The 20639-nt window shown below is 39.7% G+C and overlaps 1 protein-coding gene across 1 annotated transcript in view; it reads right to left on the bottom strand.

Annotated features, from left to right (window-relative positions):
* Nucleotides 1-1281: 1281 nt before the first annotated feature.
* Pde10a (phosphodiesterase 10A) overlaps nt 1282-20639 on the bottom strand; it is a gene marked incomplete at its 5' end in the record, with an annotated part of 256119 nt that continues 236761 nt past the window's right edge. The window contains 4 exon segments of the mRNA XM_005390671.2: nt 1282-6904; nt 9624-9712; nt 12166-12246; nt 15051-15162. Of these exon segments, the coding sequence (XP_005390728.1) occupies nt 6784-6904; nt 9624-9712; nt 12166-12246; nt 15051-15162 (403 nt within the window). The 3' untranslated portion in view covers nt 1282-6783.

Raw genomic sequence — 20639 nt, 5'->3', positions numbered from 1 at the left:
AACATTAGATTGTTTTCCCTCCATCTTCAATTATGCTCAAGAAGGCAATGAGTGCAAAAAGGAACAGGTTTCAGGAACCAAGGGCAGTAATCCAAGCCTCTAGTGAGTTAAAATCAAACCCAAAGCTGCAGCAGCATTCTGCCCTGTCTTCGACTCCAACCTCCCTGCCTGTACTCCTCTTCCACATAGTAGGTGGACTGTATTTGTATAAGTTGTTGTGATTCTTTCCACGTTAGGAAATAGATATGATGGAGGAATATTCCTCCTTAAAACTTGCTACAATCAAATTGATGAAATTCAGTGTGTGTGTAATTAAGACAAGCATACAAATTCAGGTCAGCTGTGCTGGTGCCTATTGATAACTTGCACTGCCAAATAATTGTATGGATGTATTAGATCATGGAATTTATTTTAGTGGAATAAACATGTAACATGCCATTCAGTTGCATACAAAATGAATATTAACAAAAATTCTGTCAGCAATACATACAGTGGGGTAAATTTGGAAGGCACTCCATTAGTGAGTCTGGTATTGAGGAAGAACTCAATTTTGATGGTTGTCTACATTGTTTAGTAATTCATAAAGTTGTGGACACTCATGCAGTGTCTTTAGACCAGTAACCTTTATTCCCAAATTCAGCTCTCAAATGTTTAAGATGAGGATTTGGGGATACAATTAAACTTTCAAATTTTGTTCTTAAATACTTAGCATTTGCCTGCCCTCCTGATGGCATGCACACATAGCCAAAATAAAGCCACCATTTTCTTAAGCAGAGTTTTAAAGACAAAAACACAGATTCACTTGTAGAATACTTGCTAGTGAGACCATGTGATCTTTTCACTTAAGAATGTCCTTCACTATACTTACATGCAAGCATAAATGTCTTCATTTCCTTGCATGGCCTTCCCTTTCCTTAGGGCTGTACTCCTCCTGACTCTGTGTGTGTTGGGAGGGGCTGGAAAGGGTCCCCACCCCTGGGGATGAGGATAAGGGCTGGGGAGAGTTCGAGCCAGGACGGGTGTCCTTAGCTTTGCCATTATTTCCCCAAATAGTCTTTGGAAATTTTAAAATTATACAATGAATTTAGTGAATCATCTTATAAAATTTTAATATTTTAAATTGTCTCCTCTTTGCTGCTAGGAAGTGACAAAAGCAAAGCACATTAATTCAGTGTTGGCTTACAGTCTCGCAGGTAAATGAGGTCTGGAGTGTTTTCAAATGAACTTTCATGAACTGTTTCTTATCTTCCCCACAAATGAGAGCAAATGATAAACATGAAAGATATTTTAAAAACTCTGTATTCAATTATTCACACCAAAGATATCCATTAAAATTATGAACATTTCTAAATATATTTCATGTATCATACATATATATATACTTTATATGTATAATTACATATCAACAAAAGATTTCTTGCTGCTCTAAGCATGTTAGTAAAACAGAATTTTCAATATAACACTCATATATGCATATGTACTGGCTGTTTGACTTATGAATTTATTTACATCTTTCCTAAGTTTTAATAAATGGTTACTGTTCTATTATACAAACATAACAATAAAGAATTTTTAAATACAAAGACTGAAAATGAATACGTGAAAAATTACACACATGTACAATATTTATAATTTATAAATGCAAAGTTAAGACCTCTTTAAGTTATTGCACTTGCGCATTTTACAAAGATTTTTATGTCATACATATAAAATCATTTTTTAAATTTACTAACTCATCAACTAAAATACAGTTGGATATTGTGAACTTGAAGTTCTTTCCCCTTCCAAAAGAGAGCCTATTAAGGCTTTGGATACAGACCCATTGACTGCAAATCAGTTTAGTATGAGTGCTGTGTTTTTGGTAGCACAAAACCTGTATTACGTTCCAGCAGGTTTTGGTCAGCAAGGAGATTATTCCAAGTAAACCCTAGAAGACTTAGCTAGGTATGGATATAGAATCTCTTTTGCTCATATGTTCATGTAGAGAAAGTCACCTCTTCTTAGTAAGAATCAAGATGCTGCATTTGTACAAATTTGGAAACTGTTTCACAGTGTTTTGGGCAAGCATATAATTTCAAATGGACAGGGGCATTGTACAGAAACACCTTCTATGTGTAAATCTATCATACTTTCAGCTTGCACATTAAATGAACATGTAGCATATACACCATATAACAGATCATACTGAAAATAGTCCCACATGTCATTTATATTGGCTATAGAAGACATAGTATAGACTTAGGTGTTGGGGTAAGTAAAGAAAAAAAAAATAAAGGTTGCAAATGCCCATGATATGATGACATTTTAGGTCGGCCACAGCATCAAATAATATACTTTCAAAACTTAACTTACATTAGGAATAAAACTTTCCACATAAATGTTGGCAAATATACAGTACCTTAAAATTATTAGCTGAACATTGAAATGATAAACCACTTTCCCTATGTGGGAAACTCTGGATCCAGCTGCAGGTTTCCACTTTGATCCTTAGGTGATATTATTTGCCCCGACAGAGCAAAGCCCAGATCTGCTTCAGTTCTGGTTTCTCATACTGTACAGTAAAGGGCAGGCAGAGTATATCACTTACAAAACACTGCTTTCCACTGTGTGTTGAGAAGAGAAAATTTAAGTGACTATCATGGTGCTTCTTTGGATTTTAAATGTTTTTCTTGGGAAACACTGGTATTTTTCTCTTTGTTCCATCTTCTTAATTTGGAACAAGAACACTGTTGAATATTTTTCTTTCATTTTTGCTATTTTTATCATCCCATTTTGTAAAGAAGACAACAACAACAACAAAGTTACATACTGTTCAGGTGTCACTAATTTAAACTTAGTCTAAATGTTTAAAGAAGCCAGCAGAATGTATTATCAGGATACTTACACACAGGTTAAAATATAACAGCCATGCACTGGCAAGGTTGGGGGCATAGTAACTGAGAGCATTCTTAGCAAACTGAAATCTTACAGTGATTTTTAAGCCAGACCCACGCTTGCAATAGAAGGAGTCCATTAACATGACTAAATGAATATAGTCTCTACAGAGTTACACCTAAATCAAATCAGCAAAGTTTAGAAATCAAACACATTTGAAATATATAGTGATTTTTACAACCCAAATCATGCTTATGTACCTGATGCCCAAGAAAATCACATCATCATCAGTGTCACAGTGCCTGAAGTCCTGGCAATGAAGGAATCTGAACAGCTCCTTTGCTATAGTCACAAGGGTAGACGTTAATGAAGTCAGGGAAGTCAAATAAAGCAGAGAAATCTAATGACAGAAGGTTCTATTCATTCGACTTGGCAAAGTTAACCAGGATGTATCTCTTTACATGTTTTCAATTATGCTTAAGAAAGAAAAGTAACATAATGACTATGAGTGAAAAGTAAAATTTCAGTAGTTAAAAAAAGGCACAGGCCAAGCCAAGGTGGATAATTTAGTCCTATTAAAGCTCAAACCTTCATCTTGAGTTAAAAAGAGCAGAAATATATCACCACAAATAAAAAGCTATTTAGAAACCCAGATATCTACATGTACACATCTCCATGTAACCTGTACAAACGTATCTAGTGTATATAAACATACCAACAAAGCAACATTCACTGAGACTGTATAAATTAAAAACTTTTAAACATGCTAAAAAGGGGAAACCTACACAGAACAAATCTAGTTTCCAATTAGTCTATTTTTGTTGCTGTGGGAACCAGTAGCAGGAACAAGGCACCATGCACTGACCCCGTGCACATCCCTCTCCACAAGGCCAGGAGCAGGCACAGCGACAGTCAGTGCTCCCACTGGATCTCTTTCCAGCACTGGTTTCTAACATGTTTCTTGGACATAACTAAAACTGGGTGATCATAAAAGGGCCATTTTTGATAGCTAGGTTCCTCTTTTGAGTTTTCCTAGTTAATTGATTCAGAGAGTCAACTACCAATGAATAGGGTGCCTGCATTTTTAAATGGTATTTTATATCCTTGCTTGCATGCACTTATATTTCCAAGAATAGTTTTAGTTAAACAATATATTCACAAAGTCTGGAAAGAGGATGGAGCAACTGCATGTGATCATAAAACTTGTCTGTAATAAATCATTATAAATTTCTGCAAATTGAACATCGTATATTTACTCATAACTAATTACCAAATTTATACTGGACTATAGAAACTTGGCCTAGTATAAAATATCATTTTAATGAGAAATTTCATTGAAATCTTTTGGTAACAAAAAAGCTTCTGCCTGGTTTCTGGTATCACATTATCATTTGTAAAAAGATCTGGGGAAAAATGAGAACCAGAACCCAAAGTTGGTCCGTGAAATGTATTTTGCCAAAATACTCCTGACTTAAATGCTTTCCCAAACAAACTATTAACCAAGTATCACCTGTGTGTATACAGGGCTCTTCTAACTTAGGCAAATCTTTGCTTCCTAAGTAAGTTAGTTACATTTGGTAAAAGCTATGTTAATAGTTTATAGTAGCATACAGTCCACTGTTATCCTCTGCTTCGATTATGACAGTATCTTACAAAAAGTTAACCATCCAACAAATCCATACACATTCTCTTGGGAAACTGTTCAAAGAAGAGGTCACAGTACTCTTCAAGTTTCTGTAATATTCTTACTAGAACAGCAACCTTAAGATGTAAAGAAACCAAGCAATTTCCACCATCATGATTCTATTCCATATGAAGAAGCACAATTCATGTGTTCCTTTAAAATCCTTTTAATTAAGCAATGTTTAATACCCCTTCTGAAATTCAGCTTCCAACTTAGATGATTAAATTAACTTTTTGTATGTTGGTTAAAGTTGTATGTGGTGGGATCCAGTTTCATAAATTTATAGGGGGAAAATATGCAACTTACTAATGACATCTTCTGGTCACTTATAATCAAGCATTAGACATTTCCCAACACAAAAACCACTGCTTGGGCAGGGAGGAGTGACTTTTATTTTTCATAGGTTTGCTTGTTTCTCCCTAGCTTTGTTTCATATGTGTATGTGTGTGTATCATATACATATAGGTGTATGTCTACATACATGAATGTGCATCATATATACATCTATGTGTGTCTACATACATTACATACATATATGTGTGTATATACCTTCACTCATCTTGTATTATTTCATATTATACAATTACAGTGGAGCTCCATGTAGGGAAGATGGTAACCTTAGAAGCCCATATGGAAACTGAATATAGTTTTGTAATGAGAACACTGTTTATGTATAGCCACCTCACTACAGCACAAATAAAACGTGTTGTAGCAAACTGACTTAATCTCGCAAAAACAAAGTTCACATGGACAGTGATGTGTACGGTGCTGAGTCTGCAGAAACATTATTTAAAATTTTATTTTTCAGATTAATATTCCTGCCACAAGCAGAGGAACAAGTTCTTTGCTGTGGACTGGTCTGTCACTCTAATTCCTTCAGATGAAAACCAAGTGCTGACTCAGGCGTCACTGAATCACTGTGACAACCACCCTGAAAGTGCTGACGTGGACCAGAAGTAACTGTCCTGACACCTGTGAAGGAGAGCCAGAAATTCTGTCATAGTTTCTACTAAACATTATACGAAGATTGTACAGCAGTATTCATCTGCCAAGCTGTGGTTCCTCTGTAGATGTCTGACCTGTGAAGAGCAGAAGGGGACAAAAACCAGGACACTGTGGTTGCACTGCTGCCCCCTCCTGCTGGCTGGAGACGGTGCCACCAAAGCGCGATGGAGCGTGCCAAGAGGGACAAATGGGGCCAGTGCGGCTGCCTAGAGCAAATGACAGAAGACTAACACGTGACAGTGTAATGTGATTGAAAGAGAAATGTATGGTATAATTTAATGAAATAACTTTTAGAATAACCCTTTTATTTTGAACATGAGTCAAAAATGTTGCCACGACGCAAAGTAAAAATAGAATCATTATTAAAAGTTCACATTTTATACCCACAAGACTTGTTTGCTTAAAAAAATAGTATGCCTTGCTTTTATTTTGTTCTTTATGCAAAGGGTTCAGTAAATTTGCCACAACTACAATGAAGGAGAAAGTTTGGAAAATTCCTTGACATCCTTGAACCACGAGTGGAAGTGCAGAGATCTATGAGGATGCATGCCTGCATCTCTTCACAGGACAAGAGTCCGCGTCCTTAGTGTGTGAGGGATTCACCTGCACCCTCCGCTGTAACGCACCTAAGAGAATGCGCTCTGGTCCACCTAAAATCATGAAGCTGTGGAATGAGAATTTGACGTTTTCCTATCACTTCTTACTCTGTCCCCTTCGTGATGCTGTCCTGAGGCTGTGGGCTACAACTCAAGTTTACCATAAGGAGATCACACATGAACATTCACGACAGTAATGTGTAAAAGAACCCTATTTATAATCAACACTTACAAAGCAACATTGGTGTTAAACCCGAAGTACAATACCAGAGTAGTACCATTAACACCCTTGTGAAAGGACACGGGGAGAGTACCCTTCAGAGTTGTCTCTTTTACTTCCCAGTAAGGCTTCCACAAGGTTAGCCTGTTACAGAGGGGGCTCAAGGGTCCAGTGGAGTTGCTGGCCTGCTGACGTCCAACACAGGGCGGTCTCGGCTGCTCCCTGTCTGTGCACGTGTCTTGAGCTCGGCAGGAGCTGGCTGCTCCACAGACAGGCTGATGTTCCCTTCTTCAGGAGATTGCACTCCAGTCATCAGGTGTAGGTTTTCCCCGTCAAAAATAAAAGGAAAAAGCGCCAAAGAAGCAGGATGAGAACCGTGGAGTCGGACACCTAGTCCATGACCATCACTCCTGGGTCTTCACAGGATGCTTCTCAGAGGTCCCCTCAGCCGCTGTGGTTGGCGTGGAGATCCACAGTCCAGTCTCTTCCCCTCGAATCACCTTCTCCCACTGACTCAGATTATCCCTGTGGAGAAAAGACACAGTCATGTGGGAAGTTTAGAGGGAGTTTCTAGGCTCCATCTTGAAAGTTGAGCCACCGGCCCTGTGGCGTGACTAAGCAAATGGCTCCTTGTGGCACCCATACGATGCTGACAGTGACTGATATCCTGGCAGGCTCTGCATGTCTCTTCAGGAAAAAGCCTCAAAGTGCCTGAGCCGGTCTGCAAAGACAAAAGTCATCCTGGCGCCTGAAGTATTGTTTCTGAATCAGTTACCAAGATGACCTTGACTATGAGCCCCAGGGCTTCCTGCCAGGAAGCAAGAGAAGACAGAGTGGGAGAGCAACCCCACCTAGCAACCAGAGGAGCTGCAGGCTTTCCAGTTCCTGCTCTGTGAGTCTGTGTAGCGGGGAGGCCGGCACAGCTCCTGGGAGGCCTATGTACCCTGCTCTCCTCACACCTGAGCACCTGTATTCTGAACACTGTCACATGTAAAAAGTCATCTTGCATTATACCTGGTCACAAACTTTCTTACTACAGGAAAACCCCGTTTGGGTTCTGTTGACCTCCCTTCGGAGGTGCAGCCTCCTTTCCCCTGCACCCTTTCAATCCTTCTCTCTCCCTGTACTTGGGGCAAATCACAGGCATGCTAGCCCTAACTGCAGGATCATCCCTTACTCTCTGTGGCTAACCTGGCCCAGCTCTTAGCAATGTATTGTATCTCCACATTCTTTTATGCAAAGTCAAAATCAGATAAAATTAACTCTTTCTCTAAGTTTATTTTAACAGCAATCATGCTAAGACACCTTTGGACAAAAGAAACTCCCAGGTGTTGTTGCACAGACCCTAGAGATTTTCTGATATGCTGTATTGGAAAAAGACACACACTAAATTTGGTATGTTTCCTTGAGTATCAGTGATAACATGCTGAATGCTTTAAGTGTTAGTAGATTAAAATGGGCTTTAAGTGATTATGTGGGTCACAAGTATATTAAATCACAAATGCATTAAAGCTGCAAACATAGCTAACTGTCACAGTCACAAAGCTTTCTAGGGAAAGCGCCTCAACAATGTGGTCTACTGCAAAATGACCCAGCAACCATTCATTCTTGCTGGCTTTTGAATAGTTAGCCTAAAACAGAGATCTGGAAGGAAAGGGATTTAGACCACTGCTTAGGAGATATTTTTAAATTATAAGTCTGGATTTAGATTGACATTTCCATTCCTCCAGAATGTGTGCTCACTTTGACAGCCGGATCCCACCAGGGCTAAGTCCTGCCTCACACTTCCCACTGTCCCTCATGGCTTTGCCCTTACATAATAGGATAAGATTCTAATCAACCATTGACTCAGGTTGGCTGAGGCTGGGAAGTTCCATTAACCTTCCCAGCAGAAGGGAAACAGAAACCATTTCTTAAACAAGAAAAAACAACAAAAAAAAAGAGAGATCCTTTTAAAAAATATTTTTTGCTCGTTCATTTTGTTTGCTATCCTTACAAAAACAGCAGTCAGTGGGAGTACACTACTTATGTTTTGGTTTTGTTTAAAACTATCTGGCTAAATGTCTCTGTCTTCCCTCAGTGTGTTCACTCAGCCTCCCAAGGACCGCTCTGGCTGAGGAGTTAGTTATGAACAGCCTCTGGACACCAACTCATTAATGAATGTTATGGCCTTCTCTTTTCTCAGAGAGAACGATTTCAAAAATAAAGTTAAAAATATTTCAAAAATTTCCATGTTCTTAACTGAGTTTAGCTCTCAGAATAGATGTGGGGGATTTTGTCAATGGATGTCTGTCTGTTAATATGTTTTCCTTATTTTTTAAAAGAAAAAAAAAGAAAGATGTTGTGGGGGGAAAGGAGACATCTAAATCCTGGAATAGATAGCAGATGGCTTAAATTTGCTTTTGGAAGAAAAACTAATATTTAAAGAAGGAGCTCTCCACTGAGGTTTCCTTGTAAGCTGTAATTTAATCGGAGGTCCTGCCTTTCTTAATAAGCACTGCTGAAGAGACACTATTGTCTTGCCTTTTTTAAAAAAAACAGTATTGTGTAGGGGCCCTCTGCATGCCTGAAAATACCTGCAGGTTTCTTCTCGGTAAATGGATGGCTATAAATCAATATAGTGCAATATAGTGCACTGAATGAGTGCAACTATGGCTATGGGATTAGCGACAGCTAGCAGGGCTGCTTGAGCATCTCCCAGGGCTGTGCCATATGCTATGGGCTATGGGACTCACCCTGGCTAGGGTTTGCAGGAGTTGAGGCCCATCAGCACAAGGTGATGCTCACAGCCGCTCAACAGAGCGTCTTTAAAGAGCCTGTCTCCTTCCAGGAAAGAAGCTCTGATCCCAGCCAAGGCAGAGGACAGGTGTAAGTCAGGCTCCCTGACTCTGAGCATGACCTCTGCGCAGAACCCTCCCTCTCTGTAACTCGGCTGATAGCTCCCTCTCCCTGGCACTGACTGCTCTATCAGCCATCTTGCCTGCTACACTGCTGGAGCGTCAGGTGAGTCTGAGACCCATTTCCGATGAAGATCAACAGAAGAGAGGAAAGCACCCTTGCAGAGGCTGGTCAGCCAGGACCACCCGAGATCCCCAACAACCCCCTACCTAGGCAAACACCCCAACAACTTTTGCTGTTTATTACAAACTGTAGTCAAGACACATTCACAAGACGAAGGGGTCAAACCCCTGCACAGGGCCTTGGTTTTTAAAAATACCACTCCAGGCTGAGTCACAGTACGCACCTGCAGGCTTTGAGGAGAGGCTCCGTGGGAGGCAGGATCTGGGCCAGTGTGGTATAGCAGGGGACAGCTACGGCGTTGTAGAATCCAACCTGCCTCGGGGCCAAAGTCATGGATGAGAAAGAAACTGCTCTTTAGTGTTCTGTTTGCACTTAAATTTTCTTCTTCTAAGTCCAACCATAAAACTAAATGCTTTATTTGTGCTCTAGGTGATATCTGGGCTCCATGTATACTATTATTGATTATAGTTTAAAGTGCATTAAAATACATCTTAGAAATAAAACATAAAAATGTAAGACATATTACAAAAGCTACACTTGCTGAAATCTAAACATGCTTGGGTTAAATGAGATTCTATTCCCAGGTTAGTTAGGTTTACTCCCAGTCCTCTCGCTATTGCTGGTCCAGTGAAGACATTTCAAAGCCAAACATGCTCTTCTCCAACGTGAGTGATGCTGTTCCATTCTAGTGTTACAAATTACCACAGTACTTTTTGTTTGTGTGTTACTTCTTGGCTTTGGTATCTTGTATGGTCTCCACTACTTCCCCATTCCTTTCTTTTTTAACCTAGAAGTGTCACTGATTTCATCACACCTTTTCCAAGTTACTATTTTGTCCACATATTAGACTTCACAGTTTCAAATTCTGTGGTACTATGAAAATATATTAAAGAATACTTTCTAGGAATTATGAATCACTTGCAAACAAATGATGCTACCTTAGAAGGTCTAGGGAGGGCAAGGTGTGAAAGATTCTGAAACTATTAGCCAGGAACACAAATTGTCTAGCTCGGTAACTGCCCAAAGTGGCCAGCCACTCTTATACAACTGGTCAGGACACTGCTCGAATACAGTATAACAACAGGTATAAGATAAAATTGGTTCTGACATGACCCTTAACTACAGCTACCAATTTCTTTTAAACAAATGAACTTCAAGGAACTACATGAAAGGAGATAAAATAATGAAATCTATGTGGTTCCTCTCTGCTTTCTCCTGGTGTAACTCCTGGTGTAAAGTTATTTCCACAGTCCTCTTATTGGGCTAATGCCTTTGTGGTCCAATTTTTAAATTTGTTTCTCAAGCAGAGATTTCCTTATTCCAATTTTGACCAGATGTCATGGGTAGAAAATTCTAAGAAAGAGAGTAAATATTGGAAAATATAGAATTTCATTATGATTACAATGAATAATTTCATAGTAATCAGTAATTTAGAAGTAATACAGTTGGTAAAATATTAACTAATCACAGAGAATTAAAAAAAATTGTTTTGTAACAGGGTCTCATTATGTAGTTCAGGCTGGCCTTGAACTCACTATGTAGCCCAGACTGGCCTTGAATTTTTGATGATCCTCCTGCCTTAGCCTCCTGAGGGCTGGGCTTACATGCATGCACCACCACAGCTTTGACAGAGATATTTCATTTAAAATTTTCCCATTCTATAAAACTAAAACATTGCTTCTTGGCCTTTTGGTTAAGATTAAGTATATAAAACTAAAACATTTTCATGCAGAACACATTATTCTAAAAAAATTATCATTATAATTAAAAACACTAGCACAGAACTCATGTTCTGTCAGCATCAGTGAGAAATTTTCATCTACCCTACACATTCTTTGGGGTGAGTGACAGTTTACTTAAAAAGAAAAAAAGTTACCTTAGATGCCTTTCTTATACCATATAAGAAGATAACTTCCAAACGAACTCACAATCAAATGTAAGTAACGGGACAAAAGAAGTAACTAAAGAGGACATATGAAAATGCTCATATATTCTCAGGGTAGAAAAAGACTTTTAAACTATGACAAAAACATAGACATAAGGTAAGAAAGACTAATAACTGTGTCTGTATACATAAGAGAGTTCCATAAACAATGTTAAAAGCAACCAAGCTGAAATACATACATGTGTCATGCATGACAGGGATGACAGCCGCACTGTCAAATAAAGAGTGACAATGTGTTCCCCAATAAGGACACTAGTGTGGGCTTGGCAGAGGCGCCCCCTGGATTCTGTGTCAGAGAAGAATGCCTGCTCACTGCAGTGCCATCTGTGGAGAGCGGCTGAGAGCTTGTGAAATCCAGCGAGGATTTCCTAACCTAACCTTTTTTCTAACCTCGGTCTTCTACCATCAAACTGAGGGCCAGTGGAGATCTCAAGCATTTCTCTCCATCCTTCCAGCCCATGGCACAGCGATGCCCTCTACCTTCCATTTTGACTTCAGCCTGGGAGCAAGGGAAGAGATCAGAGTTGGCCCTCAGACCTAGGTCACAGCATGGACTTTTGGAGGCTACTTTCCATCACGCACGTGAGATTACGAACGTGTGAAGGCTCATGGGAGTGGAGGATGACTCAAGGGGACGGGGCTGTTCTTCCAGCACTCAGCCTCTGCAGGATAAATCACTCATTTCTTCATTAATCAGCACACCTGACTGACCATGCCTGTACTCAAACCTTACTACACGATGGCGCACGCTGTCTCTTCACAGATGATGACAGCATCACCTTAAGCTACCTGATGTAACAACAGCTCTAACAGTCGGCACCTGGCCTTGTGGGACTTCATCCTTCTTGTCCCTGTCCATCATAGGTATGGGCTGTATTCCCAGTTTCTTCATTTCGTCACCCTAAAAGAAATGGGAGAGGGAGTTATTCTTTCTCAGTAGTCATAAAATCTGGTATCAGTGATTTGCTCCCTTTATTCATCAATCTTTCTCAGAACGAATAATGTCTCTGGTCATTGTCCTAAGAAACACGCCAGAGTAAAGCCCAACAACGTCGGGGTTTTGTCCTGGTGTTCTATACGGTACTGAGTTTGCAGAGATCAGCCTCTCTTGCGGCTCCACTGCACAGCAGTGAGCTCAAGACAGGTGGGAAGGAACGAGAAAGCGCAGATGACCTCAAGGCCTCTACACGTCTTCCTGCAGTGATTCTTCATGAGAGTAGGGATGGAGAAGCGGGGCGCCGGACAGGAGCTCTGACACAGGGAGAGTGAAAGACACTGGTGAAACCACTGGTGAGGACACAGCACGCCTGACCACAGGGCACGAAACCTATAATTGTAGGGAACATTTGGGAAAGATTTCCTAGGTCAAAGGCGCTATGCTATACAATTTGTAAATATTACTTAATTTATTCCTCAGGAGGTACTAGGAGATAGTATATTACCCCATTTTCTAGATTTTAAAAGTTATCTCTCCTTGAATTTATTTGTTAAAGCTTGTTAAAATGCTTTTTAATATTTTCTAACCTTTATCCTAACTTCTCACTCTTCCCTCACATTTCTTTATTATTTTAGTAATTTTAATGATTGTCACTTTCAGAAGCCATAAATATAGACTATAAACTTCACAGATTTGCTAGGATGAGGTCTAGAAATACATTACTCTGACCCCACTGTGAGTTTTCACGTGGGGATGCAGCCTCTGTCCTCTGAGTGCCCAGGCCTGGAAGCACAGCTTCTGCTGTAAAGCGATCACTGTAATGCTGCAGTTGGTCGTCTTCAACCTGTGTTCAGTCCCGACTGAATGAAGCCCACCAATTCCCTTGCTCTCAGTGACATTTCAAGCCCAAGAAGGAAACAGATTTTAAACAAACAATGCTTGACTATGTCCTGAAAGCAAGGATAAATGCGGCAAAGGAAAACAACCCGGTACCATGGATCACACACGTAACAAGGGCTACCGGGGAGCACAGAGAGGTGGGGGGCGGGCAGTGATGGCCATGAGGGGTTCAGTACAGCATGGCCTTGAGTTAGGTCTTTATCACAAGAGTGGGAGGGGATTTGAAGCGGTAATCGGAATTACCATCATCCCTATGTAGCAATGTGTTTAGAAAACTGTCTTGGACTACGTAGTAATTGCCAAAGCAGGATTTTAATCTTGAACATGCAGACCACCCTCCACCACCGTGACTGTGACTGACTCTGAAAGACTCAGGGCAGAATCCAGATGGAGCTGCAGTCACGTAGACATGACATGCAGACAGTCTGGAAGGAGGGGACTGCAGAAGGGTGGCTGGACCTTGTGGACATTTGCGTCAGTGGCAGGGACACACTACCATCTCTCCCAGGAATGAGGGGTCATGGAAGACCATGCCCGTGACCATGCTAAATGCTCAATCTGCCTTTGTAGACTGCATTTGTATCAATGAGAGCATAAGGAGAAAAAAATCTACATTACATTTCTGTCACATATTGATTTATACTTTAGAATACAAATATAGTTGGTAAAGTACAAAATATCTCTAGTTAGGTAAAATTAAGTGCAAAACAATGGCTAACTTCAGACCAATTTTCCTATGTGCTATTTATAGACTGTACTCTAGCGTAAATATGCAAATTAAGTTGGATGTGATAAAACAATCAATTATTGCAGTTCATACAAGTACATCAGAAACAGTGTCTTAATTGAGTCTGAAAGTAACTAGGTTCTGATACACACACTACAAAATAAAGACAAATCATGTAAATGCTTGCATATACAAGATATAAAGAATTCTCCCAAAATAAATGCGTAAGCATAATCAACTCAAAGTCTGTGTCCTTATACAATGAAAATTCTTCGGATTTTCCACTATGAAAAAATGTAACAGTATAAATAATTTCTTTTGAACTTACATATGAATGGTTTGTCATTTTTTATTTTATATTCATTCTTTGGTATAGGAGAAATATGAAGTTGAATTGACCACCACAAAACTCTTTGCCCTCCAAATGTACTTATTTTTTCACACCAAAATAGGTAGCCAAAGGATTTACAACTTGTTCATAAAGTAATCTTTTACTATGTACAGACCTAGGTTTTTGTGATTACATTTTATTTTCTCACAGACAATTCTGAAAACAAATTGAGGAACAGCATGTACATTACTGATAACTTATTTAGCCAAAAAATATGTTAATGAAAGTCACATATATATGCTTGTTTCAGGGGTGTCATAAATTAATATTCCACACATTCTATAAAAATCATAATTTGCAAGCGAGTTGACCACCAAGCACACTTACAAATTCCCTTATGTGTGTGGTACACAGTGATTATTCTCTTAGTTTCTCACTGCAAGGCAGATATAGCCCATTCAGAGTAGACATCCAGTAATGTTTATTGAATGGGCAGAAGATGAGCTGTCAAGTGAGGAAAATTGTTACACTAAGACTCAATTTAATGAATAAGCTCCTGAACTGAGATCAGAGAATTTACACAACTATTCAAGTAAGATCTAACAGAATGTTCGAGTGAATATTCTCACTTTGTGTCTACATAATTGCTAAATCTTTTAGCATATGTGATTGACCATATTTTCCAAAATATTGTAACTAACAAAATCAGCAATTTAGGTACTAAGTAAATTATCCTTATATTTAATTTCACCTCAAATATTTTCCCATTCCTTGATATTATCTGTACTAATATAGGAATCAAGGACATACCTCTGCCCAGAACTCTGCATATATATCATTTGCCGTCAACTTTGTAACTGGCCACAGTTTTGTCACAGAACAAAGGTCACAGGCTGTCATCATCAAGCCAATTACACGGTCCCTGGAATATAAGGCAACACTGGTCAGCACCGCCACCGCATGTTTGTGCTAAGGACTTCCGATTGCAGGGGCAAGGCTTGTGTCCGCATCATTTCACAGTGGGAGAAAGACAGCAATGAACACTGGATCCAAGTAATGGTCACGACAATAAAATGGAATCAAAGAACGGCACAACTTTAATTGTAAGAGCATCAGTCACTTCCATTGCTAGTTCCATGGAATGTTTTAAATGTTTCTGTTGCCTCGATATTACCACTGACATCAAATGTAATACAGGCTATGTACTATTGTCTTTTACATCTCTTGGCACACTTGCATTGCTGGAGACCAGGTTTTCATTTTCATGACATTCTGGAAATTTAAAATGGGAAAAATCCTTCAAAGAAAATCTGTCATAATTCTTTCGTTCTATGTAAGGGAAATCTGAGATGTACAGAAATGATATGACTTCTGCGAGGAAGCAGTGGCTGGGGACTAGGTCAGGGAAGGTGTGCTGGAGGCTTTCCTTGTCTCCACTGGCAGTGAGTGCTAGGGGAAAGCACCCTCCTAACACTGTTTTCCAAGTATTTCTCTTCAAATTCTAACCTTTCAAACAAAATGACCTTCCCTTTCAGCTGCTTGGCACTCACAACTATGTGTTCCATGTCTATTTCTTCTAAATATGGTTCAATCTTTCCCTCTTGAAGAAAAATAATAAATGCTTTAAAAATTTAGGCACAGCCACTGTAGATGTACTGGACCCAGCAGAGTGGTATGTTCTTACCCTGGCCTAAATGAAGACTACACTTGGGAAAACCAAGCAGTAGTTATTAGGAATTTTAGGATACTAACTTTGACTGTCACAAAGCAAATTACATAATTTAAAAAGACAAATTATCACCAAAGATCTGAAACTGTAAAAAGTGAAATGATGTTACAATTTACCATTCACACTAAATTCCAGTGAGCCTGAGGGATACACTGCTATGAACGCACCTCACCTCCTGTGGGTCTGTGGATATTTTCCGTGGGTGGGCAAAATCCCTCCCCCGTTCCCAAACCTGTCCTAACCATGGGACACAGCACAGCAGGAGCATCTGCCTGCCAATCTGGCAGAGATTTCTGATCCAGTTGTGCTCTCTAATGATCAGGTTCCGCTCTAATGATAAGGAAGATTCCGTTTTCCCTACTAACTGCATTTCTGAAACCCACTGGTCATTTACTTTCCACAGGCCCATTTCCCTTAGTGCACTGAAGTATTATCTTTTGCAACCTCACTTCCCATAAAGAAATTTTCAAAACTGCATCTCTTAAATTCTCTCATAGGTCAGATGCGATGACTTGAAGACACTGATCAGACCTGACAGGTATCTTTCCTGTGACACCAAAGAGATCAACATGAAGATCCAAATACTCAAAATTGATCAGTGAACTGGACTATTTCCCTAATGGAGTAGTTTATGGCATAAAGAAAGAGTTTTTTTTTTTTTTTTTTTGGTTTTTCTCCGGTACCGGGAACTGAACTCACGACCTTGCGCTTGCCAGGCAGGCGCTTTTGCCGCTGAGCTAAATCCCCAGCCCCAAGAAAGAATATTTTTGAAGTTAATTTTCTAAAGGTTTAAAAATATTAGCTGCTTTCTCAGTAGGTATATTCATTTAAACAGAAACGGAAAGTAAAACATGATTATTCTGTTTATAAATATTTCATGGGATAAAATTCAATCTCATTCGGTCTACATTAACACACAAATATTTATTTATTTTTGCTAAAAATACAGTTGGCTATAATCTCAAAATAAATTTATTTCATAAATCTGTAAAACAAAATAAATATTAACAGATGTGGGCATGATAAAACATATGGAGGAAACTTCCCACTGGAAATCACCCCACGTGTAAGGCTGCCACTACAGGAATTGAAAAGTTTATGAAATAGTTACTGCCCTATTGAGATTCTGCTGTCAAAATTACTTAGATAAAACAAGGTAGCATTAGCTAGTTTATTGTTAACCAAGAAAGTAAAAGGATTATAAATCTAGCATGGAATGATTTTTGTAAATACAACTAGTCATTTTTTATTTTCAATTAAAAATCAGTTAGATAATCATGGCTGTCCAAATTGATAACATTGTTATAATTAATATTTTACTTATGTACATGAATGGCATAAAGACATAGCTGATATACTTAATTCTTAAATGCATCTTAACAGCCAGTTGTGAAAGGAATGGAGTTTACATAATTATACTCTTAGTATAACCTCATACAACCCAGTCACTAAAAATAATGAAGCTAGACCCCGCAAAATGGCTATTATACAAATGATTCATAGTTAGCAGTTTTAGAGAGTTTGGTACATTCACTTACTCCAAAAGGGTTGGAATGCCTGCACGGACCAGGCAGACTCACAGCACTGAACAAAGTAGGCCTTGCTCTTATAGCACATTCTGGCTGGGAAAGACAAACCACAGGCAGCTACAAAAAAATTCACGCAGCAATAGTGCTGTGTAAAAAACACAAAAGAGAAAAAGCAGAAATAACCACAAGAAGACCTAGGAGAAGGTGCTGGCAAAGAGAAGTGTGAGAGGGCCAACTGCGGGGACAGGCATGGCCTGCCCTGGATGAGAAGAAAGCCATTCTGGCTGAGCTCTAGGGACAAACTGGACAAGTAAGGCAAAGAAATGGGCTGGAGATGAGCTGGGAGGCTAACTTTGGTTCCAAGCTTGACAGTAAGACACAGGAGCCTCTTCCCAGAGTGATACAAGACATTTTGGAAAGGATGGCTTCCTGGCTGGAGGATGATTCGGACAGCAGTAGAGACCAGGACAGATTCTGAGAACTCTGCAGAGTTCAGATGGGAGATGGTGGCAGCTTGATTACAGTGACACTTGCAGAAACATTAGTGGGAGGATTGTGACTCTAGAGACAGAGCCAAGTTAAAATGTTTTGTATCCATAGAAACTAAAATGACAAGGCGTGGTTCTCTCCAAGGCTTTGCTCCTGTGTACTTCACCCAATCCACTGTCTTTCCCTGGGAGGACAAGCAGAAACGAAGGCTCTCTTAATACATATGCAGGACTTCTGACTTGGCAGAAGTGGTGTCTCTCATGGGTCAACACTTTTGCTTTCCCTGTGCACTTTGAATTCTCTTCTCACCACAGAGGGTCACAGAACTTGATGAAATGGAGGGGAAAAAAGTCACCCAGCCCATAGGAGTTCCGATGAGCTACTGATGGGCCAGAAGGAGGCCCCTGTCCTATACATCCATAGAGTTCACCAGCCAAGAATAGCAAGTCTTGAGAAAAAAGGAGAAACAGCAGCAGGAAGGAACAAGGCAGGTGTGAAGACAAATATAGACTGCATGCTCATATGAGCATGACAACTGCTCTTTTGCGTGAAGATCTGCATCACAAAGGCAGGACCAGCGCTGCAACATCTTTACTGCTCTCTGGGCCTATGCAGAGTCCTCTGAGGTGTGCCCTCGCCTACCAAATGGGAACTTACACTTCACATCAGGAGAAAATGACATCTGTGGTGCTGTAGGGTATAGCTCAGTGATATAGCACTTGCCTAGCAGGGAGGGGCCTTTGGTTTCATTACCAGCCCTGCAAGGAAAAAGATGTACACAACCCAACTAAAACATTATGTTTTACTTCCTTGAACACAGGTGTGGAAGCAGGGTCCAGACAAAAGACAGACATCACACTGAAAAGAGTCAGAGGACTACAGGAAGGGACTGTAACAGGTCAGCAATAGCGGGAAGTCCCTGCTTCTGAAGGGACAAGGTAGGAGAGCAGCTGCCAGAACCAGCAAGGTCCACGCTTATAGAATGCCATGCCATACAGCCCCACTACACATGAGCCAGCAGGGACAAGGTCAGAGAATAAACAAGTCAGCTGCTCTCCCCTCCCACTTCAGACTTCTGTGCTGCACCACAGCGTAGGGTTCACCTCAGAGATGGTTACCAGAAAGCTGCTGTTCACGTGTGAACTGACATGATAAGCTGGCCCACTTAAACATCAAGTTCTACCTATTTACTCAGGTGGATCTACTGCATTGAAGTAGAAAAAGGTTTTAAGCCCAAATTTAAAATAAGAAAATTCATGCCATTAGTCCTTGTGGACTTAATTTAAATTGTCTGAATAGCCCAGCATAAAACTGCCACATAATATATGGAGAAAAAAATCCCCAGCAAGTCTTGTTCATTTTAGAATGTTCATATAAAAAAGAGTTGGTTAAAGATCAGATTTCTTTTTTTCCACTTGGATATTTTATGTCATAATATTTAATTAACAAATTATCTAGTTTTATATTGGCTCCTTGAAATTTCTTTTGAATAACCTACCATAATCAAAAGTGTATCGATGTGTACCAAAGACCAGATTTCCACTGTGAGGGAGTCTTACAAATGCTGGAGTGGCTGAGAAAAATGGCAATCCAGGGATGAAGCAAAAAACAAGAGACACAGCTAGAGACACAGAGGCGACATCTTCTTTAGAAGCTGCCACTGAGCCGCATTTTAATTTGAATTTAAAAGGTCATATATAGTATTTACAAAGAGATTAGGTAAATCTTTTTCCCCTTCGGTTATCAGTTTAACATTTTTTAATCTTGCTTTTAAACTTATCTTCAAGGAATTTTAAATCACTGAATTGAATAACTTAAGTCCTGTCTGTCTACACTAAGGATGAAGCAGTTCCTCTGAAAACGTGAATCGTTACAGAACTGAAATCACAGAAAAGCTTTTAGAAACTATTTCCAATGACATTAATGATAATCCTTTAATGTAAGCATAAACATGAGACAGTGACTATCTCATTAAAACATATTTTAAAATTCAGTTCTTAATTCTGCAGAATCTTAAATATGTTATTTATTTTAAAAGTATCATTAAGAAGTGAGAAAAAGAAGTTGTGGTGGCATAGAAAATGAATCAAGCAAATGCACCCCAAAGGGCTCTCCCATTACTACAATCTACCCGTGGGACAGGCACTGTGTCAGTCCCTGAGCTGAAGTCACTCACAGAGAAGCCCAGGGTTCTGTGAGTGACTGTAAACCAAAACATTCACTTTAGAATTTAGTTCCTCCACACTGCAAGCTCTGGGGTGTGAACCTAACACATGTCACAGACTGAGGCCGCTCCCTGGGTTTGCATTAGCAGGTAAGGACTACTGGCTGCTGTGACAACCACAGAAGGCCAGAGGAAGCTGTGTCACACTCCAGGACATCACACACAGGCTCACCTGTTTTCTTTAGGAGACAGAGAAGCAGTTCCATAAAAATACAGAACTCTGAATGTTCTATTTCTGAACTGCTTAAGAGTAAGTGTCCTCTAACAAAGAATTGTTCAAGTGTTTAATATTATAGCCTTTCCTTGTTGTGCACCTAATGTAAATCAAGAAGAGATGAAAAGAAATGGAGCAATGGAATTTCCTCTGAAAGTGCACAAGTATTTCCTGGAAGTAAGAGAACAAGTATTTAAATTTGTATATTCCTGTT

Source organism: Chinchilla lanigera, unplaced genomic scaffold (genome assembly GCF_000276665.1).
Source record: "Chinchilla lanigera isolate Chin_1 unplaced genomic scaffold, ChiLan1.0 scaffold00038, whole genome shotgun sequence".
Taxonomy (NCBI): Eukaryota; Metazoa; Chordata; class Mammalia; order Rodentia; family Chinchillidae; genus Chinchilla; species Chinchilla lanigera.
Note: the sequence above shows the minus strand (reverse complement) of the source record. Positions and strands in the feature narration are given on the sequence as shown.